General features: G+C 54.7%; 1 protein-coding gene across 4 annotated transcripts in view; it reads left to right on the top strand.

Annotated features, from left to right (window-relative positions):
* ANXA6 (annexin A6) overlaps positions 1-15,843 on the top strand; it is a 58,530-nt gene extending 42,687 nt beyond the window's left edge. For 3 of the 4 annotated variants that reach the window (XM_075541837.1, XM_075541839.1, XM_075541838.1), the window contains exons 18-26: positions 1,007-1,097; positions 1,730-1,809; positions 2,362-2,415; positions 6,850-6,867; positions 7,827-7,920; positions 8,570-8,665; positions 11,434-11,492; positions 12,716-12,838; positions 15,424-15,843. In XM_075541837.1, the coding sequence (XP_075397952.1) occupies positions 1,007-1,097; positions 1,730-1,809; positions 2,362-2,415; positions 6,850-6,867; positions 7,827-7,920; positions 8,570-8,665; positions 11,434-11,492; positions 12,716-12,838; positions 15,424-15,483 (675 nt within the window). In that variant the 3' untranslated portion in view covers positions 15,484-15,843. The remainder of the gene's footprint in view (positions 1-1,006; positions 1,098-1,729; positions 1,810-2,361; positions 2,416-6,849; positions 6,868-7,826; positions 7,921-8,569; positions 8,666-11,433; positions 11,493-12,715; positions 12,839-15,423) is intronic. The other variant, XM_075541840.1, reaches the window with a different exon arrangement.
* Positions 15,844-22,703: the final 6,860 nt, after the last annotated feature.

Here is a 22,703-nt window from a genome sequence, read left to right as displayed (position 1 = left end):
TGTCTATCAATGACCGGCTCCATCCAGCTCCCAGAGGCTCTGTGTAGGGTTTCCAAGGCTGGAAGTCCCTACGGGGGCAGAACATCAAAGTCATCTGTGGCCTGTCCCCGCCTGGAAGCTGTCGTCACCGTGCACACCCTCATGAAGGTGCTGGCAGAGAACGCCAACGGCACCACCATGGGCTGCCAAAAGAACAAACCGGCCTGTCTGGGGAGAATGGCAGGCAGCGTGCTCCTTGGAGACCAGGAGTATGAGGCACATATTGGACATGTTCCCGGGAGAGACCCACCCCTGGAGAAGGACATCCCGTTGGGCAAAGCAGGAGGCCAGTGAAGAGAAGGAGGATTCTCTATGAGATGGACCGACCGTGGCTGCCATGATGGGCGCTGTTTGAATGACAGTGAGGACGGCGTAGGCCCAGGCGCTGTTGGGTTCCGAGTGCACAGGGTTGCTGTGCACCTGACAACAACAACGACAGACAGCTGTACTCGGATGGGTGTGTGCACAAGCGCAATGACGAACACCAAGGAGCGTCCTCACATTAACTTCGCAGTCAGCGCTGGCATCAGCTGCCCCCCTGACGGTCTTCTGCCACCATCCCCCACCCCACCCCTCCACCCCCACCACCACCCCGCCCTCCGCTCCCCGACGGGTCGTTTTGGAAGACCCTTAACGTTCCAACGTGTCTTTCATGTTATCTCCCGGGAAACAAAGGCAAAGACCACAAGTTCATTTCTGTCTCTCGCATGGCGCATATTACTTTGCATAGGCACATGCCTCCATTGCCCACAAGGACTCAAGGCAACACTCATGGAACATTCTGGAAATTGAGCTGTGCCAACATAGCTGGTCTGGGGGCTGTGTGTGCGGATGAGCAGAATGCTTGGGGAGATCAGGCACTTCAGCCTCCTGAGTGGCTCCGGGGAGAGGCGACTCCTTGCCGGGCCCCCTGGCCCTTGGCTCGGGGTCCGGACTGGGCTGAGGTCCTCTTTGCCTGTCATTCCAGGGTGCCGGCACCGATGAAAAGGCTCTCATCGAAATCCTGGCCACTCGGACCAATGAGGAGATCCGGGCCATCAATGAAGCCTATAAGGAGGGTGAGTGAGGGAGGTGGGCAGGAGAGGAGGTGCCGACCTCAGTGTACAGTTCCAGCCGCAGGCCCACATCCACAGGGCTTTGCTAAGCACCTGGTGTACCCACTCTGTCTGGGGAACAGCTGCTCCAGGCAGAGGAGGGTCACGGTGGCACGTGGGCCTGAAGGTGGAGAGTTTTGCCGGTGTGGGAAGAGAGCATTCCAGCAGGCTGCAGAGTGCGGGGCTGCTCCAGAGCCCCCAGACTCAGCCCAGGTTTGCTTTATACTCTGCTAGCTGCCTCGTGAAACTGGTTGACAGTATTCGAACAAGGGGCCCACGTGCTTACTCTCTGTTTCTTGCCCGAGGACTTTCTGAACAGGGGGGACCCGGTCAGAGCCATGCCGTAGGGCCCAACTTTTGCCGTGCAGGAGGAGACATGGACAGAGGGAGGCGACTTTGGAGGCCAAGTGGGGATAGACCCCATAGGGGGTAGTAGGAGAGGGGGTAGCAGAGGCGATGGATTGGTGGGGGTGTCAGTGTTCTCACAGAGTCAGCAGGAGGATGACTAGACACCTTCAAGAACCAATTACACGTCTTCAATGCCCCCCACCCCCAACCCAGCAGCTGCCCCCACACTCCCTCTCTCTCTGTCTCAGACTATCACAAGTCCCTGGAAGATGCTCTGAGCTCAGACACATCCGGCCACTTCAAGAGGATCCTCATTTCTCTGGCCACGGTGAGTGTGAGTTGTGCTCACGCCTCCAGAGCCCCGAGGGATTGCCGAGAGGGAGCAGCAGGGTGGTAAGGGGCCCTCTCCTGGGGCAGAGAGGGTGTGCTTGTGTGCAACCCCACGGTACAGGCTGTCACTGCCCACGCAGTGCCCTCCCCCTGTTCCATTTTCAGAAGTGGCATTGGTGCCCCCTTCACCCGGCCGCCCTCCCTGGCAGCCCTCACCTGGGTGGTACTGGGGCCTCTAGCTCACTGCACAAGGCCACGTTGTCCCTGGGAGCTTCCTTTGCTGTCTCTTGAATTCCCCACGCCCAGACACTGAGCTCTCACTCAGTGTTGGGAGTCACTGCGTGTCAGGCACTGAGCCGAGTGCCCTGCGGCCGACTTCCTCTCTTAACTCTCACTGGGGTGGGGGGGTCTCTCTAGGAGGGTGGGAGTGAGTTTAGTGTCCTGAGTTATAGGCAAGGAAAGGGGTTCAGAGATGCAGTGACTGGGCAAGGCGCTGCAGCAGAGAAGGTGCATGTTTGGACCCTGACCCTCCTCTGGGGTCTTGTTGCAGGGGAACCGTGAGGAAGGGGGAGAAGACCGGGACCAGGCCCAGGAAGATGCCCAGGTGAGACCCCCATCCAGGTGACTTCCACTGGGTTTCCCCAAGAACAAGTGGGCGTTTGTCTGTGCCAGACCCTGGCTGGCCAGGAGTGGACAGGCCTCCAGCGGACACAGAGAGCCTGTGGTTCTGCGCCCCCCCCCCCACAGGCTCCTCTCCCCTTCCCCATATGACTTTAAAGGCTTTCAGAAGGAGACTTGGGAGTATTTAAGCTGGTCTCACAGACATGTCCTATGCAAAGAGTAGGCCTAGTCCATCAGAGCTGGAAAGGCCTGCACATACTAAGTCAAAAACAAAAGCAGAGTGAACAAAGCCACTGCCATCGAGTCGATTCTGACTCATAGCGACCCCAAAGGAAAGCCTAGAACTGCCCCTGTGGGGGGTTTCCTCTTCAAGCCCCTCCTATTTCACTGGGGAAACTGAGGCCCAGAGAGGGTAGATGACTTCTGGAAAACCCACACAGCTAATGAGCGGCCCAGGTGACATTGACAGAGGAGTCTGGGCTGGGCACCTCCTGGGAGCAGAGCCTCGGTGCTTATGGTCTTGGTTGTATTCTCTCTCAAATGGGGCCACAGTGAAGTGAGTGGCCTGGAAGGTGTCTGGGTTCCTAGCAGGCAGGGATCTTGATTGTGCACGCCAATGTGTCCAGGTGTCAGGTAACTGGTACTCCGAAAATATTTGTGGTTGAATGACAACGGAGAACCCTGCCCCCAGGTCTTCTGGCAAATGTGCTGTGGCCCTGCCCCTCGGGTCTCACTGTCTCCGGATGGTTGCTCATGGAGACGGGACCGCCCCAGTCCCCTTTCCCTGGCGGTCCCTCCTGAGAGCATCTGCACTGACCCACACCTGCTCCCCAAAACCCCACTTCCTCTACCTGTCCGTCCCCACCCACCAAAGCTGTGCGTCCAAGGGCGGCCGATTGGACGACAAATCCAGGTCTGACAGATGGTGGGTTCAAGGTTGCATCTGTGGTTTGGAGCCAGGCACTAGCTTCTGTCCCCAACTCTACCAACACCGGTGTACACTGGGACAGCATCTGAGATGGAACCGTCGCGGCAGCCTGGTAGTCATGAAGTGATCAGGATATGGACGATGAGCTGAGTGTTGTGCCGAGGCCATTTTATTCTTACTGGGCTCCCCTCCACGCCACCACCACCCCTTGTTGTTTTTAAACTAGAGCCAAACAAAATTCATAACCTACCGGAGGTTAGAAACCGTTTGATAGTGGCAGTGAGTGATGTGACTCAACGCCTCTGGAGTGCCTTTAATTGATTGAGTGGATTAATTCCTCCTGCGCTTCCAAAGGCCGTGGTTGTGGTGCTTTGGGCTAGGTGATCAGAAGCTGCAGGCGTCCTTCCATTCAGGTGGATGGCATTTTACCTGCTCTGTGGGCTAGCCTGGTGTCCCACCACCAGGGGGCACCACTCTTTCATGCTATTGAGGGTCAGGATTCCTCCTTAAATCTCATCCAAACGTGCCTTCCACTCCCAAATGCAGTTTATCGGGCACTGCTTCAGCTGGGTGATTGGTCTGTGCTTCCAGTTTCTGCTAGAGGGGGCAGCGGCAAGTCACAAGACAGCAGCTTGGCAAGGGCGGGGGGGGGGGGGGGTGAGGGGAGAGAGAGAGAGTGAGAGAGAGAGAGAGAGAGAGAGAAAGAGAGAAAGAAAACAAGAACCACCGGGGTAGAAATATCAGGAGTCTCATAACTCAGAGCCCTGCCCAGCTCAGATGCTTCCCTGCCTCTATAAGTGTGAGGTGAGTGGATCTTGGTATGATTTCATCCTCTTAAGACTAAAAGTATGTTTCACAGGTAATAACATTTTTTTTTTCAATCTCCCAAATAGCAGTTTTATTGGGGTTTTTTTGGGTCAGGTATTACTTCATATTTTTTCTTTTTTTCCCACATTTCCAGAAATTTTATTCTCAGAATAGTTAATCATACATGTAATAACATTCTGATACAAAAACTTAAGAAAATTGAGACAACCCCCAGCCCCCTCAAATTCATAACCTTCTAGTAGACACTGTGGTTAATATTTTAGTGCCAACCCTTCTATTTTTTTTGTCCATATAAAAGTGGACTCCTGAATGAAAATATTTTTAGATTAATCTGTGAATCTTGCGTATTGTTTTTTAAATGAACACCATTTAATGACTGTGTACTAGTCTCTCTATGAACTCCCTGTAGTTTATTTAGCCAGCCCCCTGCTGCACAGCCAACTCTATTTCCTCAGACTGGACTTCTAAAGGTAGAAAGAGAGTGAACGCCGGGTGAAGGGTATACAGAAATCGAGTGTGCCTGATAGGCAGAGTCGAGTTGCCCCCTTAGAAAAGCAGTACGAAGCTGTGCTTGGTCACGCTTGCATCTTCTTGCACACAGAGCCTCGCCCTGAGCATCTAGGATTCTCTCGAGGTCCTGGGGGCCCGGAGCTATTACTACGCTCTGCCCAGCTGGCACCTCGTTGACCGGGCTTTCACTCAGTGCCGTAGGGCAATTGTCAGTAGCTTCTCTCTTCACTTTGACTGGTCCAGGTTGAGACATAAATCATAGGGACCTCCGACGAGGTATAGATCCTCTACGCATCTATCAAGAGTCCTCACAGCATAGTGGGTTAAGCGGTAGGTAGCTAACTGCAAGGTCAGCAGTTTGAAACCACCAGCTTCTCTTCAAGAAACTGAGGAGGCTGTCTTCTCCTGCAGAGAATGACAGTCTCAGAGACCCACCGGGGCAGTTCTGCCCTGTCCTGTGGGGTCACTGTGAATGGAAAGCGACTGGGCGACAGTGAGTTGGTTTTGGAGTGTGCTGGTCTGTCAGTGTGTCACACTGCTCTGGCGTGCAAGTTGCCTTGATGCTCTGCCACCGCTGTTTAAATGCCAGCGGTGGGGTGGGTACTACATATGTTGGTAACGAAACATTTGCCATTTCAACACTGAGCCTGGGTACAGTTCAGCTAATGTGTTCATTGGGTCATTCAGCCGTCACCACGGGCCGCTTCTGAGCTTCTCTTTGACAGAAGCCCAGTGTCTGCCCATCCCTCCCCGCACAGCACCGTGTCGGTCTTACGTTGCCTTAAGGCATTCTCCTCCTAGTTTTAAAAGTAACATTAGGTTGCTATTAACATAGGGAGAGTAAATAAAAGCCCCAAACCACCTCCATTCTAGTAGCCCTGAAAGCGCGTATGTGACAGCAGCACTCAAGAGCAAAACTAAAATGGTCCATTTGCACGTTGAGGAAATAGAAACAAAATTTTAGGAACACAATAAAATGCAGACCTGTTTGTACGACAGTCCATAGCTTCTTGACTACCCTCCCGAGCCGTTCCTCACACACACTCCTGGGAAGCGCGGAGGAGCGAGTCTGCTCCTCCGTGTTTGTGTCCAGGCCGCAGGGGCCCTCCTGCACGCGAGAAGCCTGCGGCCCAAGCTCTACGCAGAAACGCGGGCGCAGCGTGAGTCACATCGACCCAAAGGCCATGGGCTGGCTTGACTCCGTGCAAGATATTCTGCTTCCCGTCATTGAACAGAAATCGCCTCCGCTTGTAGACCAGGCTCAGGTGTTGTCGACAGTGGCGTGGTTCCCCGTGGACTGGGAGGCGACTTGTTTACCACCTATGGACCAGCCGTGGTTTCCCAAGTTTTGCTGTGTCACGCAAGGCCGCAGTAGGAAACATGTTTGCCAGGGTATCTCCAGGGCATGTTCTTGGCAGTTGAATTGCTGGCTCCGTGTGACAGGATGGGGCACGGGCACTTTTGATCGACATTGCCAAAGGCCATGAGGCCCAGAAGGGTTCCCACGCAGAAGGTCTTCCAGTTAGGGGCAAAGGGATGGTGTTGGTCTGTCGGGGAAAAGAGTAGTCCGCAGAGGAAGATTCGGGGGGAAAACGACAATGCCCACACTGGGCCTGGGGGACCTGAGGGCTGACTGCATTTGATCCCCAGCCACAGCTGCTCACCTCTCGGGCCATCCTGGGCCCTTAGAGACCACCTGGCGTGGCTGTGTGAGGGCCACTCCCCCCGGCCTCAGCGCGCCTCTCTGGCACAGGGTCAGACAGCAGTCTGTGAGGACCCTGGACGCCTTGAACTTGTCCTAGTAGCCCCGTGGGGAGGGGAGGAGGCGGGTGGACTCTCCCAGCTGACAGGTCCAGAGCCTGACCGAGGCCACCTGGAGTGAGGGGTGGAGAGCCTATCTCCTGCCGCTGCCCCTCGATCCTCTCCTCCAGTGAACGCTCTCCAAGGATCCAAATACCTCTGGTCGCAAATATCAGGGATGGCGTGTCCCCACTTTCCTGCCCTCCCCCATTGGGGCCTCAAGTTTTCTCAGGGACTCTCAGTTAGGCACCCCAGGCCCTGCACCCTGGACCCCAACAGCCCCTTTGGTCAGGCTCCTCTGACTCTTGCCTTTCCCCCCTCTCTTTCCTCCCCTCTCCGCCCTGCTCTCAGGTGGCTGCTGAGATCTTGGTGAGTGTCCGTGTCTTCTGTGGATTGTAGCGGGGCCTCTGGGTGAGGGCCGGAGTCAGGCAGTGATGGGCTTGCTCCGTGAGCTCTCTTGCCCCACTCCAGGCCCCGTAAACACCTGCTGGGTAAGACTTGGGCCAGGCCGGTGTTTTGGAAGCATACACTGCCCACCTCTCCGTGAATCCCACACAGACGACCAGCTACTTCATATTTCCCTTTAAAAGGACGCCCCTTCTTATTTAGATTAAAAAGAGTGTGTTTTAAAGGGAAAGTTGACACGCTGCCACCCCACTCATTGTGACCCCCAGGACAGGGTGGAACTGCCCTGACTATAACTCTTTACGCAAGTAACAAGCCTTTCTCCCCAGGAGAGGCTGCTGGTTTCAAACTGTTGACCTTGCAGTTAGCAGCCCCACCCCTAACCACGACGCCACCAGGGCTCCTTAGGGGAAATGTAACAGCCGTGTACATAAGGGGTCACCGCTGGTTGGAGGGCAGTGGTGGCATGGACGTGGGACTGGGAAAAGGTTCATGGGAAAATGGGGATCTTAAAGCAATAGCCTCTTCCCCGGGACTTCCTGAAGAGCCCTTGTCTCTGTGGGTGTGAAGGGAAGTGTGTCTGCCTCTGCCACCCATGGGGAGGCATCCGATGAGCCTCTTTCCTTCTACGTGTGAGCGTGCACGCGCACCCACACCCACACGCCCGGGGGCCTTCAGCGAGTTGAGGTGGGGGGAGCACTGTGAGGCTCACGCCCAGTGCCTGTGGGGCCTGAGGTCAGGGTGGAAGTGCCTGGTGCCCAGCTCGACTGTCACTCCACAGGGCCCTGGGAGCGGAGACAGACAGGAAAGGGGGAGGCGGAGAAGGGGCCGATATTAGCCCAGGCAAAAGTATTGGTGAGGACTCTGACTCTCTGTGTCTTCCTGCAAACATCCTCATCTCCCCTTCCCCCCCGGACCTTCAGGAAATCGCAGACACGTCCAGTGGGGACAAAACTTCCTTAGAGACGCGTTTCATGACCATCTTGTGCACCCGCAGCTACCCGCACCTGCGGAGAGGTGAGGCCGGTCCCTTTCACTCGCCCAGCTCACTAGAAAGAGCTCCCAGGTGGACGAGAGCCAGGTGTCCGTCCACCCACTCCTTAGCCAGCCATGGAGGTCCAGGGGCCCCAGGTTGGAGTCCTGGCTCTGCTTCTCCCTCATCATACGGCCTTTGCCAGCCATCTTCACCTTAACAGCCAATGCGGGTGTGCTGAATGTGGTGGCCTGCCGTGATGGCATGGGCCCGAGGAGGCCCAGCTGGAGTGGAAGGAGAAGGCTGTGGTCTGTCTGCCAGCAATGGTAGTCTACAGAGCGTGAGGAAGAGGAGGAGGAGGAGGCTTAGGTAGGGGTAGGGCTTCAACCAGCAAGCCAGAGGCAGAGCCATGACTAGAACCCGTGCTCCTTCCACACCAGCTGGGCTTCCTATAGCTTGTCCATGCTCAGAGGCCATTGGCCAGGCTGGGTGCGGGCAGGTGGGTGGGGGGGCGTCAGATTGGGCCCTGAGCCTGGAGCAGCATAGAAGTCAGAACTTCCCTCTCACGGTGGTCCCGCTCACTGCATTTAGGCCTTGCCCAAAGGTTGGGGCTAGGTAGGGTATGGGGGGAGCGCTCTTTCTCCTCCCCGTGAGCTGGAACTCACTCCCCAAATCTGGGCTTCTCCGGGCCAGTCTTCCAGGAGTTCATCAAGAAGACCAACTACGACGTGGAGCACACCATCAAGAAGGAGATGTCTGGGGACGTGCGGGACGCCTTCGTGGCCATTGGTACGCGGTAGAACCAAGGGGTCATGGAGAAGGGCTGAGCGCTGGGGATTTGGCTGGGCCGTGGACCAGCGAAGCACAGCAGCTTCCAAGGGCAGTCAGTAGGACTGAGGGAAGGCTGCAGCCACTGATTTCCCTCCAGGGCTCTGCCAGAGAAGTGAGTGTCCGGGAGAGCCACGAGACTTCCTCCAGGTTCCAGAACCCAACCAGACTACGGCTCTCCTGGGTCAGGGTAGAGAGAGCAGTGTCACACAGATATGCAGCCAGCAAGAGAGGGTGTGCGCTCTGTGTGTGTGTGTGTGTGTGTGTGTGCATGTAAACAGATACACATACATACGCACACACATGTACCATGAACACACAATCTCGCCTCCCAGAACCGGAGTCTCTTGGTTACTCTATCTCTCTTTTTTTTTCTTTCCCTGGTGTCAGCTCTTCGTTTTTCCCCTTGATAAATGATAACTGATTATTATTATTTCCATATCTTACACTGATCACGGTCTCCCTTCGCCCAGGGTTCTGTTGTTCTTTCTCACATGATTTCAGTTCTTGGATCTAAAAAGGCTTTCCCTGTTGGATCTCTCCTTCCCCACTAGGGTTCTATACATGGTTGAACTTCCTGCTTTTATGTGTATTATCATTCATATCTTATTTACCGTTAAATGCCTTGTATTGATGCAGGGCCCTTCCCACCCCCCTTCCTTTTTTTTAAGTCTTACCGAGGCTGACAATGGAAAATGGAAGGTTTTCCCATAATTGCCATTACATATAAGATGTACCCCAACTTCAAAGACGTTAAAATGTGGGAATAGGTGTCCTATATCAGATGAAAGGGAGGAGAGGCTTGGAAAAGTTTGTGGGAAGATGGAATTAAAAAATCATGGAAATTCCCCACCAAGTTTCTGAAACCCCCGTGTAACAGCACCGTCCCCAGCCAGGAGCAAGATCTCGGAGACAACGTGCATGGGTTTAGAAGTACAAACAGGCTCAGAATCTCTCCCTGTTCTGCTGCTGACTGGCTGTGGGTACTGGGAGTGAGATGGCAGCTCTGTCCCTTGTAGTCCCCTAGAAAGCGGAGCTAGTGTTCACAGCCACGCCACAGGGTGGGCCTGGGAAGGTGGAAGTGGGTTGATTTTACACACAGCGTTGGAGCAGCCCAGGCTCAGGAAGAAACTCGCAGTGATGGAGCTAGGACTCTAACCAGAGGCTGGGCGCCCAGGACTCAGGGTTTTCCTCACTGGGGCCACTGGTCTTTAAAGACACTTGGTGTGTCCACTCTATGTCTCCCCCTTTTCCCCCAAATGGATGTGTGTGTGCACACATAGCCCCTCACCACCCCCGCCGTGGCGGGCACCCAGACCTCGGGAGGTGGGGGGGGGGCCTCCTGTTTCAGGCGAGGGCTAGTTGCAGAGATGGGACATCTCTGGTCTGTCTGCTTGGTCATCGTCCCGTCAGGCCCCATCTCAAGTCAGGGGAGGCTTCCTGGCTGGCGTCATGAAGAGGAAGCCCAGCCTCAGTGTGGGATGGGATTTGTCGGTCAAGTGGCAGGGGGCAGTCTAGGACACCCATCCATGCTAGAAGGGTGTATGTTGGGGGGATGGGGAGCAAGGGAGAGGAGGGGCAGAGGCAACAGGAGCCTTGGCTTTCAGGCTGAGTAAGCGGGGTGTGTTTGGCATGCTGCGGTCTCCTGCAGTGCCCTGAGTCTGCCGCTGACCACCCATCATGAGGCCTCCCTGCACGCCCCCTCCCCGCCCAAAGTCTGCAGGGTGAGTGGCCTGACCAGAGCCTTCTCAGCCCTCACCCACACCCCACTGCAGACATACTCTGTACTCAGCCCTTCTGGCTTTGGTGTACGGGGCCTGGCTGCCCCTCCCTGAGCTGCCTGAGATCCCCCAGGGGATTTCAAATCCCCAACCATACTCGCTGCCCTCCAGGCAGTTCTGACTCAAGGGGATCCTGCCTGGACTATGGAGTCCTAAAGTCAAAGGACCTGAGGGGCTAGAGAATCCCAGGTCTTGAGCAAGGCGGGTGGGGGGTGAGGTGGTGGTGGAGGTGCGGGGCTGGCACTGCTAAGGTTACAGGCATGTAGGACACATCCCCCCCACCCCCTCTTAGGACAGTTCCCGGTCCTAGAGGGTGGCTGCGAGTTGGTGACTTGAAGGTAGCGGGTTCGGTGTTTGGGTGTTTGGCTCTACTGCTTTACACACACACACAAACACACCATCCCCACCCCACCCCACCCCTGGGATTTGGGTTCTGCAGCAGTCACTGGAGTCCAACCCCGCCTCAGCCGCGCTGGGACTTTTAGCTCTAAGATCAGGAAAGCCCCTGGCAAACTCAGAGGAGCTGGTTGGTCACCCAGCACCCGCGTCCCTGGAGGGCAAGTGAGAATAAGGTGGTGGCCCACCTGGGGTAGGGCGGGAGATGGGGCATTTCCACCCAGTGCTCAGGTGATGCTCCTGCTGCTGGCTCAGGGACGACACACCCTGAGGCACTACGATGGAGGCTTAGAGCCAAAGCTGAAAGCAGCTTCCAGGATCTGTCTGGTGCCCATTGAATTGGGGTTCCTTTGATCCTCTTCTGATTTGGGGGAGCCACCTCATGAGAATGGGGGTTGGCAGAGCAGAGGGGTGCAGCCATTGACCTGGGTGACCCTGGGCTTGGTGATATTCTGTGGGCCCCAGTTGGAGGAGAGAAGACAGGGTAGGGGGCTTCGACTCAGCTGCTCAGCCACTGACCATGCTTCTCCACCTGTCTCCTCTCCCCTCCAGTTCAAAGTGTCAAGAACAAGCCTCTCTTCTTTGCTGACAAACTCTACAAATCCATGAAGGTAAGGGACCACTACCCCCACCTCCACCACCACCACCAGCGTCTCCTCTCTTTGTACCCACCTCCTGGCACACAGTTGCTTCCCTCCCCTAGGTCGGCTCTGGCCTCAATCCTCTGTCTGCCTCCAGGGGAGACCTATTTTATAGAGGAAGAGACGGGTCCAGGGACATTAAGCCTTTGCCCAGGGTTTGGGGTTTTAGTTTTATGATATTAAACTGAAGATTAAACTCCCCAACCCTGACAGAGACGATCCCGCCTCGAGGGGACATTTGAGGACTTTGAGACATGCTTGCTTGTTATCACACTGAGGGTGCTACCCGCATCTAGGGTGAGGCCTGGGTACTGCTAAACCCCCTCCAAGCCACAGACCGGGCCCTACCTCAAAGCATTAGCAGGCCCAAGGTTCTAGGGCCCAGAAACCCTGCTCAGGGATGTAGGGCTAGGTAGACAGGACAGTCCCTGCCCTCTCCGGACTCCCTTTCTGGCAGAGACACAGTGTCTCCCTTGACAACGAATGTCAAAGGTAGCAGGCGCATAGCTCTGAGACTAGCCCTGCTCTTCCCGAAAGCTGGGGCCGCACTGGCCACCGTCAGACCAGCCGCTGGAGCTTCAGCTGCCGGCAGCACCCGGACAGGCTATCGGTAGGACTAAGCCCTGGACCCCACCATGACCACCGTGTGCTAAACCAGTGCCAAGTGCTTTGGCCCTTTGAGCACAGCTAACCCACCTGGCGATCCTTTGAGGTGATTGTAGTGCCCTCATTTCACAGGAGCAGACTGGGACCAGGTACAGTAAGCACTTGCCCAGGCTGTTAATGATTTCTACGGGGCAGACCCGGGGCTGGGACCCGGCTCTCACTCCACACTTCATGGGAAGTGAGTTTAACTCCCCCCAGGGGGCAGAGATGGGCTCTTCCTGCCTGTCCACCCGGCCAATCCCCACTCCCCTAAATATTACCGTCTCGAAAACCCACAGGGGCAGTTCTACCCTGTCCTAAGGGATCACTGAGCCAGGACCGACTCGATGGCCGTGAGGTGGCTATTGCTGTCTTTGCTGTTGTTAGTTTAATCCTATTGTGGTTTGTTTAATCCATTTTGGTCAGGACCGTGGAAGGTTGAATGTCTCACCCTGGTTTTGGAAGAACACAGGGAGAGGGACACCACTGTGTAGGGCCTGCCTGGACTCTGTCTCTCTGCCCCTCTCACTCTCCTCCCGCTCCACCAGGGTGCTGGCACAGATGAGAAGACCCTCACCAGGATCATGGTCTCCCGGAGTGAGGTTGACCTGCTTAACATCCGGCGGGAGTTCATTGAGAAATATGACAAGTCTCTGCACCAAGCCATTGAGGTAAGGAGTGCCGGGCCCGGTGGAGCTGGATGGCTGAATCTCGGGCCCCTGACACGGGATTATAAACCCTCCGGCAAGCCCAGGTTCCTTTTCTCAATGGGCATCGCCTCTAAGAATAGCCAGGATATTGCCAGGTGACAGGAGACCTGCCTCATCACCAGGTTTCTCAAAGGAAATTTGGATCAAAGATGTAGGCCCAAACTGCGCCCACAACAGGAATTTTTAATCATCATCTTGGAAGGTGGCAGACCTTTCTTCTCAAGATACCAAAATCCTAGGAAGAGAAGATTGACTACCATTAAAATCTTCCACAAGGCAGTACTATAAACTGAGTCAAAAGAGACATTCCAGAAAAACATGCCAAGGGCGGGTGTGCTTGCTCTACGGTGGCGGTGCTGGCTGCTATCCACTCCAGCTGGTGACATGCCCCACGCATGACCCCCAGATGCCAGAACCCACAGCGATCCCAAATGGAAGGGCACAGAGAGAACCCTCCCACACATGCAGAGAGAGAGGAGGCAACACAAGGGTGTTCTTTGTGAGCGCGAGACATGATTCAGTCCTGGAGATAATGAAAGATGGAGATAGCCATGCCCCCTTTTCTTCCTGCACTTTTTTGGGGAAGGTATAATTTACATTCCAGAAAATTTGCCTGTTAACCAGAAAATTACATTCCCCTACCCTAAAATTTGTATGTGGCCTGTGACCCTGTTTGGTCAGTTAATGACGTGGTACAACCATCACCATATTTCCAACCCGTGTCTCAGAACATGCTCCTCGTCCCCAGAGGTGGCTCACAGGTGTGCCTGCTGCCATGCCCTCTGCTGGCCACCACTACTTCGTCTGTGAGCTTCATAGAAATGGAACCATGCAATGCGTGGTCCATGAGCCTAGTTTCTTCCACTCGATTCCCCCGTCCCTTCCTCCCTCCCTCAGCTTGACTGGGGAGAAACAGGCCCTCTCACACAGGTGTGGTGGGATGTCTATTGCTAACACCCCTGTCCAGGGTGATTTGCCAGTTTGAAAAACAGTGTTCATCTGTTTTCCTTCAACATTTTTCTTGTAGGTATTAGCCTAATAGACTTAGCAAAGCCAGCCACATTTCCAAATACACGATGGCATTTGTTTGTCAAAGTAAAAGATTGGACACCCTTCAGACAGAACCACCGAAGTGTACTGCGGCTTAGCGGAATGATAGCATATTAGGCATTCATGGTGGGCAGGGACAGTGAGTATGTCTGAGTGCTGATTTTTTAAAATCATTTTATTGGGGGCTTGTACAGCTCTTATTATAATGCATCCATCCATTGTGTCAAGCACATCGTACATCATTCTCAAAACATTTGCTTTCTACTTGAGCCCTTGGTATCAGCTCCTCACTTCCCCCCTCCCTTCCTGCACCCCCTCAACCCTTGATAATTTATAAATTATTATTATTTTGTCATGTTGTAAACTGCCCGACGTCTCCCTTCACCCACTTTTCTGCTGTCAATTCCCAAGGAAGGGGGTTATATGTAAATCCTTATAATCTGAGTCCCGAAAGTATGGTCCAAGAACAGTATTTCGGACAGAGCTTCAATCTGCTGCACATAAGGTAGCTGTGAGCCAGATCCAACTCGATGGCACCTAACAAGGACAGTATGAGCAGAATGTTTCCACTTATGTAGAAAAGGAACATCTCACACACACACACACACACACACACACAAACACACACACACGTCTGCACAGAATATCGCCAGCAAACCACGTAAGAAGCTAGTCACCATGACCAACTCTTGATTTGGGGAACTAGGAACCAGAAACAGGAACAAGAAAAGTATAGTATAATAAATGTTCATTGTAAACAATTCAAGCTAAAGGGAAGATACTATGGTACATAGTATAGTATAGCATAATATTCCCTTTAGTTTGAATTCTTTACAATGAACATTTATTATTAAAAACAACAACATATATGTAAATAATAGAAGTCCTTCCAAAGGGTAGGCCCATCCTATTAGGGAGTCTGTCTGGCCTGTCCAGCCCTACATGCACTTTGCCAACAACACCATGAGTGCCACACAGCCTCGGCAAGGGCCTGATACCCAGCTCAGGCTCCCAGCTAGTGTGTGCTCGGATCGGAGTCCTATAAGGCAGTATGGTGGAAGCATTTAGGTGCTGTTTTGGCAAATTAGGAGGGGAACTAAGGGAGGTGGGGATTCACTCCACCCGAGGCAAGGATGCTGCACCGAGCAGGTGGGATCCATCCAGGGAGGGCCTGCGGGGCGTAAAGGCGGGAGGTGGGGGTGGGGACATGCAGGTGTCTTGGGAAAGCCAGATGTCAGAAGGTAGGGGTGGGGGGGGTTGGTTGCAGAAGGCCTTGGATGCCAGGCTGAGAGTGGAGGCATTTTCCTGAGGCACCAGAGTGCCACGGAAGAGACAGGGCTGCGTCTCAGTGTGAGAAAGACCCGCATGGCCTTTCTCCGGTGACTGGAGGAGGCGAGGGGTGTCCTGGCTGACTGGCAGTTGGGGAGTGGGTGCCAGGGCCAGGGCACTGCCTCTGCTCCCACTCACTGTGTTCTCCCTCCCTCTGCCCCTGCCAGGGTGACACCTCCGGAGACTTCATGAAGGCCTTACTAGCTCTCTGTGGCGGTGAAGACTAAGACCTCCACTTGGGTGGCTCCTCTGCTCAGCAACTCCTGCCCCGTGACCAAGCCTGATTGCTCAAGCTCCGGAAGGGGCGGGGTTAGGGGAGGGGGGAGAGGTGGGCTTTGTTCTCTTCAACTGGGACTTCAGAAAGGCTCCCCCCATCCCCCCCCCATCCCCCGGGGCCTCAGAGGCCCATCGCAGTTGGTCACTTCTACTGGGTGTTGTGACTGGGCGGCCAGCGAGCTGTGGCCCTGATGCCGTCCACCTCTGCGCCCTGTCTGCCCCCTGGCCCTTTCCCTAGATCCCACCCCTTGCCACACCTCTGCCCTGGTTCTGTCAAGTCCCAAAACAGTACTGAGCCTTTCTGTGTAAAACGAGTGATGCCTGTGCCTTCCAGGGTGGACCGGGCCAGTGGAGCTGGGTACCAGTCGGGCGTGGCAGGATAAAGGCCTCTGGACAAAGGGACCCCCCCCCACGCCCATCTCACTGTCCGCACTCAGCCCGATTGGGTGGGGGGGTAAAGGGGGGCCAAACAAGAACACCCAGGGCTCTCTTGCATCTGCTGCTCCCTCCTCACCCTGGGGTGTGGGATCCAGCCCCACAGTCTAGGAGTCCTTAGGAGCAGCTGTGTCTAATTGCCCAGACTTGGAGGCCGACCTCGAGGCAGACCAGGGGCTCTTCCCAAGCCTGGGACAAAATACCAATGTATTTCCACCTGGCTTTAAATAGTCACGAGGCTTGCAGGCCTCCAGCAGACCCATTTGTAATAGGACAGCTAGTATCTTAACCTTGGACGGCCTGACCTTTCTAGGGCAGCACCCTCTCAGTATCAGAGAGCATCTTGGGAAGGACAAAAGAATGTGATTGCTCTTAAAGCTAGGCCTGCCTTGCCTGCCAGAGACTTCTTCATATTGGCGTTTTATGGAGGGCTGTGGTGGGGATGCTGTTCTCAACTGGGGAAGGCTTCTTTCACCAGGGCTGGTCTTCCACACCCTGCGGTTAGAGAGCGCATAGAGGTTGGGCTGCTTACACTCCCTTCCAGGTCCTCAGTTTCCCACCCTTGGGGAGTGCCCCGCCCTCCCTGTTTTCTTTATTTCTTGCCTGTACAATGAGAGGGCGGAGGGAAAGCGCTTGACTTTCCCGGCCTTCTGGCATTGGCATCCTAGGAGATGCTTCCTGTACACCTCCTCTCGAACAAAGGAGGCAGGCGGACGAAAGCACACTTCCAACGGGGTCCTGGCGCGTATCCGCACCCTGCAGCTTGGTTTCCCCCATGACAGTTTGAGGTGGTCACATCTGCCCAGGAGTGAGCTGTAATTTCAAGCTCCTCCCACGTGTTTCCTGGGAAGGCTGAGCACTGGCTGAGCTTACAAGGAGCCCTACAAGAACCCCACGCCCCCCCCCACCACCTCCCCATCAGCTGCCTGGACATTTCTATGTGCCTTTTACCCATTACAACCAAGCCCAAACTTCCTCTTTCCAACTCTTCAAGGGCACCAGATACAATCTCCTTCTGGGGAGGTCCCTGGCAAGGTTCCCTGTCAAGGTTCCCTGTCATGAAGGTCGCTGATAAGCAAGTGGCTTAACTGTAGTTTCTCTGTCTTCCCTTCCCACGACTGCTTCTGGCCGGTGACGTTAGCCCAATATTGTCCAGTGACCATGAGAAAGCAGGCACCTGCTGGCTGCAGGCACGGCTTCCCTCTGGGCCGAGCAGGCCAGTGTGTGTCTGCTGAGTGCAAGTTTGTTGCTTTGAGGGGGAAAAGAGACTTCCGTATCCAAATGTCTTGTATAGAGACCGTTTATGAAGTCATAGGAAAGGCCAGGATGAAACGGAATCATCCCATGAGGCCCGAAAGGTGTCCCAGGATTCACAGCCGCGCTCCTACGCTGAACTACAAAGCAGATTCGCCACGGCACAAACCCACTCATGGCTGCAGACTCATTCATCCCAGTGGTGGTAGCGGGGGTGGGGGCCCTCACACAAAAACCCCACGCTCATCAAGTCACTCCTGCCTCCTGACTGCGGAACGGAGTACAACTGCCCCCCGTGAGTTTCCAAGGCTGTGCATCTTCCCTGTAGCAGAAAGCCTCAGTTTTCTCCGGAGATGTGGCTGATGGGTTTGAACTTACGAACCGTGAGGTTAGCCGTGCAAGGTGTAATCCACCTGGGTTGTAAGGCTCCTTAGGTGGGACTACACAAGCAGTGAAGGAACAATGATGGGGCAGGTACACCACTGTAGACTAGAGAAGTTGACAAGATTGGTTCAGCTCCCTCCAACCAACGCAGTCTGGCTTGGACTCCTGAGTGTTGCAGCCTCAGTTTCCACCAGGAGCACCCTCAGGTAAATCCCTGCGGGCAACACTATTGCTCTGGGGGCTGGCTAAAGGAGTGGTCGGATCCACTTTGAAACACCGTCTCAGGACAGTGCTTGTTCCATTGTCTGCCACGGGTCAGAACTCCAAGGGGGGTTGACATTATGTGGAGACTCACAAGGGATTTGGGGTTCCCACTGCTAACTAGCTTTCTACAAACCGTGTGCTCAGAATCTAAACGAATACAGCTAGCCGGGCAGAGAACACAGCCCTGGCTGTTGAGAGATTGTTAGTCTGATCTTGTCCCCACCTCACCATGATCTGGGAAACCCCTTGCCCTTGATGGGTCTCCTCACTGTCATCAAGTCAAGCCCGGCTCGCAGGGACTGTGTAGGACAGGGAAGCACTCCCTGTGTGTTTCCGGGACTGTAACTTTCTGGGAGCAGAAAGCCTCGTCTTTCTCACGAGGAGCAGTTGGTGGTTTGGAACTGCTGACCTTGCAGTTTGTGACCCAGTGATTAACCAGTATGCCACCAGGGCTCCTGGTGGACCTACGTTTCCCTATTTGTGCATTGAGGGTTGCACCCAACGATTGTGAAAAGCCCTCTCTTAATCTCTGATAGAACAAGTCTGAAACTAGGAAATGGGCCCTGTTATGTCTTTCCCACTTCCTTCTCTCCCCCAGACTGTGACCCAGAGCCCAGGCCCTGTGAGGGTCAGCTGAGAGTTCTTTTGGAAACTTGTCCAATTTAATTGAACCCCTAACTAGGAGATAAGTTAAAACGAGAAAGGGCTGGAGACCTGACTCTCGCCACTGATTGCTGGGCCACAACCATGCTAACCTTTCAAAGGCTCCGTTTCTTTTCCGGAGAGCAGGCTTTGTAAGAGCGAGAGGCTGTGGGAACGCGCTCAACACGCTGCCTGACCGAGGCCCAGGAGGTGCTTCCCAACATGATTTCTCAAGGTTCTCTGCAAGGAGCCAGTTGGCTGCCAAAAATGCAGGTGCCTGTGGGTATCTAGTCATGAAGGTGCTTACGGAAACCGAGTCAAGAAAGCAGCTCGTGCATCTCTAGCCGGGGCGAAAGTGTGGGGTTGGGCGGGGCTTGTTGGGGTGAAGGGAGACACACAGACACACTCATAAATGATGGAAGCTAAAGCTGAGTGGTTACAAAGCACAAGATGCTGCCTGGGTACTGTCCAGCGCATATTCCGCTTCGTTTTTCCGGGATAGGCTATTAAGAGGAAGCTCCTAAAGCGTTAGAGTGAGGTAAGATCATGAGCTTGGTGTCCTCGTGGGTTACAGGTTGAGTTGCTAGCCCACAAGTTCAGCAGTTCAAACCCGCCAGCTGCTCCTCTGGAGACAGATGAAGCTTTCTACTCCCATAAAGATAGACCGCCTCAGGGCAGTTCTAGTCTGTCCTATAGGGGTGGCTATAAGCCAAAACTCCATGGAGCTGGGTGAAATCTCAAGATGGTAGAGTTGGCATTGGATTACTGAAGACACTGAATGTCAGGATTTTCTCTTCAACCCAGGGGCAACCCTTTGGAGGTTCTAGAGGAAGAGAGGCATGCACCTAGTGATGCATTCCGGCAAAGCGTGGAGGCGAGTGGGAACCTTCGCCCCCATCTGAGGTGCAGCCTGAGGAACCAACCATACGTTCTCAGACGTGTGGTGGAGGGAGAAGTGGGCAGCACTCTGCATCCAGGCACCGCATGCCCTCGTTCCCACGTGCAGCTTATCGATACTGATGCCGCCTGCGCCCAGGCTGCCGGCCCATTGCCAAAACCATGGACCAGTCCAGAGGACACATTCCTACACATGTTTTACAAAATGACAAGGCAGGCTTGCTGGGCCCAGTTGTTTAAGGATCACCCACATGAGTGCCCCTCTTGCCCAGCTCTCTCTTAAAGACCTTGTGAAATGGTACGAGGGAGAGAAGACCCTCAGCCAGATGGAGTGACCTCGTGGCTGCGACCGGGGACTGGGGTTGTGAAGATGGCGCAGGCCCGGTGGTGTGTTACCCTTTGTGCATACATTTTCTAGGAGCTGGGGGAGGGGGGGTTCTCCCTGGCACCTCACAACAGAGGTGACTTCTGTGGCCCGAGTTTGACAGGGAGAAGTGACAGGAGCGCGATTAAAGCTAAAAGGAAAGAGAAAGCAGACACCCAAACGAGCTCCAGCTCAAACTGGGAGAAAAGGAGACGCTGTGACCTGAGTCTGGGAGGGGCCCTCAGATGCTCTCCCCCTCCCTCCCTCCCTCCCTTGATTACAGACCAGACCAGACGACTGGCACTTCTACACAGGAAGCACGGGGTACAGTGAGTGGCAGAGATGAGCGGGAGCCCGGGCTCTGGTAAGCACCCTGTGCTGTCTCCCATGTCGGCCTGCAGTTCCCTCTCCCTTGAGGCCAGACGTTGACCCCAGAGTCAGTCTCTAGCTCCTCACTGCTTCCCCTCCTGAAGCAAGCCACACATTTCCCCTGCAGGCAGGTCCGGGACTGCCATGAACCACAAGAAATACCCAAAGGGAGTGGCTGCGTGGAAAAGGGATTGCCCTTTGACGCAGAAAGCAGGTAATCGGGAAACGAGGTGGAGGGCCGTGCAGGAGCTTGGGGCTTTCAAAAAGGCCCTGGCCAGCATTGTGTGTCCAACTGTGAGGGCAGTGAGTAAGCCCACCCGAAGGGGACCTTGCTTTGAAATTGTGTAGGGATGGTGGAAAGGGGCTGTAGGCTGGAAGATAGAGTCAACAGATGGTAGATGAACAGAGCAGCAGGTGGTCCTAGAGATTAGCCAAACCAACCCCTTTGCTGGTGTCTAGGCCTGCGCTGTGGGTCTTCCTGGGCCTCAGGAAGCCTCCCCACATTCATCTCTCCGGGATCCATAGAGCTCTTTCCCTACCACCAGAGAGTCGGATTAGGACCCATGTATTAGCAAGTGCTGGATCTGGGGGCAGAACGTGGGTCCTCTGATTGATTCCAGCCAGGCCCGTCGTGTCTACTGACACTTCCTCCTCTAGCTCTTCATGGCGGAAGCCAGGCTGAGGTAAGAATGGAAGGGAGGAGTAGAGTGTCAACTTGCCCAACCCAAATGTCAGACTTTCGGAATCTATTAACGGTAAGTTGGCCCTGGGACTTGCCTGTCTATGCCCACACGCCTGAGGTTTCCTGGGAGACTCCCCCACTCGATGGTCATAGTTGGGCAGGTGGGAAATTCTGGTTACATAACCCAGCCTTCTTTGCAGTGATGAGACCTATGGAGTCAGACAGATCTGGATCCTAATCCCAGTCCCCTCCCGCCCCTCCTTAGAAGTCCCTTGACTTCTCTCTGCCTCAGTGTCCTACTGTGAGGGGGACATGGAAGTGGGTTCTCTCACGGGGGTGTGGAGGAGATTAAATCAGAGACTGTGCAGAACACCGTGAGGGCCCAACACGAATCAACTCTTCGTTATTCAAAACGGACTCGCCTTTCACTTTGTGGAGGGGAAAACGGAGCCTGAGAGGGGGCTCTCTTCCCATAGCCTTTGATAGCTACTGAGTCACAGAAAGCGAAGTATGGGGAGAGGGTCATGCAACAACATCAACAACCCGGCACCCAGCAGCAAGGGGTGAGGAAGAGCGGAGACTTGGGGCTAACCATCTTGAAGAAGACAAGGAAGAGGACGTTTGAGAGGCACCTCAAAAGAGGGATAGAAAGACTTTCAAAAGTAAAACCTATCGAAAACCCAACCCCCAAACCCACTGAGTTCATTGCAATTCAAAGATTGCACCCCTGTAAGAGCAGAGTAGCAGCTGCCCCACGGTGATAAATCCTTGCCCCAACAGACTGCCCTCGCGTCTTTTTCTCAAAGAAGGGCTGGTGGGTTCAAACTACCGAGCAGCGGAGCACTTTAACCCCCTCCGCGGTGCGTCCTGAGCTCTGCACTATTGAAGGAAGGGGTGCTCTCCAGGCAAGGGAGCAGCTTGGGTGAGCCAAGGCTCAGAGGTGGGAAAGCTGAGGCCATGGGTGCAGTCCCAGGCCCTTGAGCATCCCAGCAGGGAGAAAGAAGGCCCAGTGGGTAGTCACGTAGAGCCCGGAGCCCAGGCTAGTGTGTTGTCCCCATGCTCCAAGCACTGCTGAGCTCCTGAGTGTGTTGGGGGGTGGGCAGCAGCATGACTAGAGGGATCCTATCCTATAGGAAGATGACTGTGAGGACCAAAGGGGCGGAGACGTGCAGCTACTCTCAAGGTGCGGAGGGGTGAGGGCGTGAGGCGTGAGCCAGGGCAAAGGAAGCAGAGGGAGAGGAAAGGGGAGATCTTGATGAGCAAGCAGCCAAGGAAAGGGCCCCGGACTGGCTCAGAATGGTGGAGGTGCATGTGAAGGCAGGTGTCTAGAAGGAGGAGGCAGCCTCACCTGGGCACTAAAATGGAGAAAGTGCTTTTCCAGGCAGGACACGAGGCCAAGGCTCCAGGGCAGGGCTTCATCTCAGCTAGGTAAGGAGCGATGAAGTCTTAAGCCAGAGCCATATGGGCGTGAGTTTTAGCAGTTCTAGAAGTTTCCAGAATATGCATTTTCTTCTTCGGGATGGTCCCTCCTTATCTCCCTAACCATCACCACCGGATACCTCCCGCTGCCTACTCTGCTGCCAGTTGCAGTTAGCATGCCCCCTCCACTCACCCCACACCTCCAGCGACCCCATCAGGGCAGTCATGTGCCAAAGCTGAATACCGCAATGGACAGGTGGGAAGGCCAGGGGAGTTGGGAGTAACACGGAGACCCTCAGCCTGTGCTAGGCTGGCAGTTTCCAATCCCATTCCCCACACACCCAGCACCCACGCAGAGTCCATAAACACTGCTTGTGACACACACCCCAACTTCAAACCGCTGCCCGTTACACTCACGGTAGCGCACGGCACGCAGGTGCAGACTCACACACACACCACAG

The sequence above is a fragment of the Tenrec ecaudatus genome, chromosome 2, assembly GCF_050624435.1.
Source record: "Tenrec ecaudatus isolate mTenEca1 chromosome 2, mTenEca1.hap1, whole genome shotgun sequence".
Classification (NCBI taxonomy): Eukaryota; Metazoa; Chordata; class Mammalia; order Afrosoricida; family Tenrecidae; genus Tenrec; species Tenrec ecaudatus.
The sequence above is the reverse complement of the archived record's forward strand: the minus strand, read 5'-3'. Positions and strand labels throughout refer to the sequence as shown.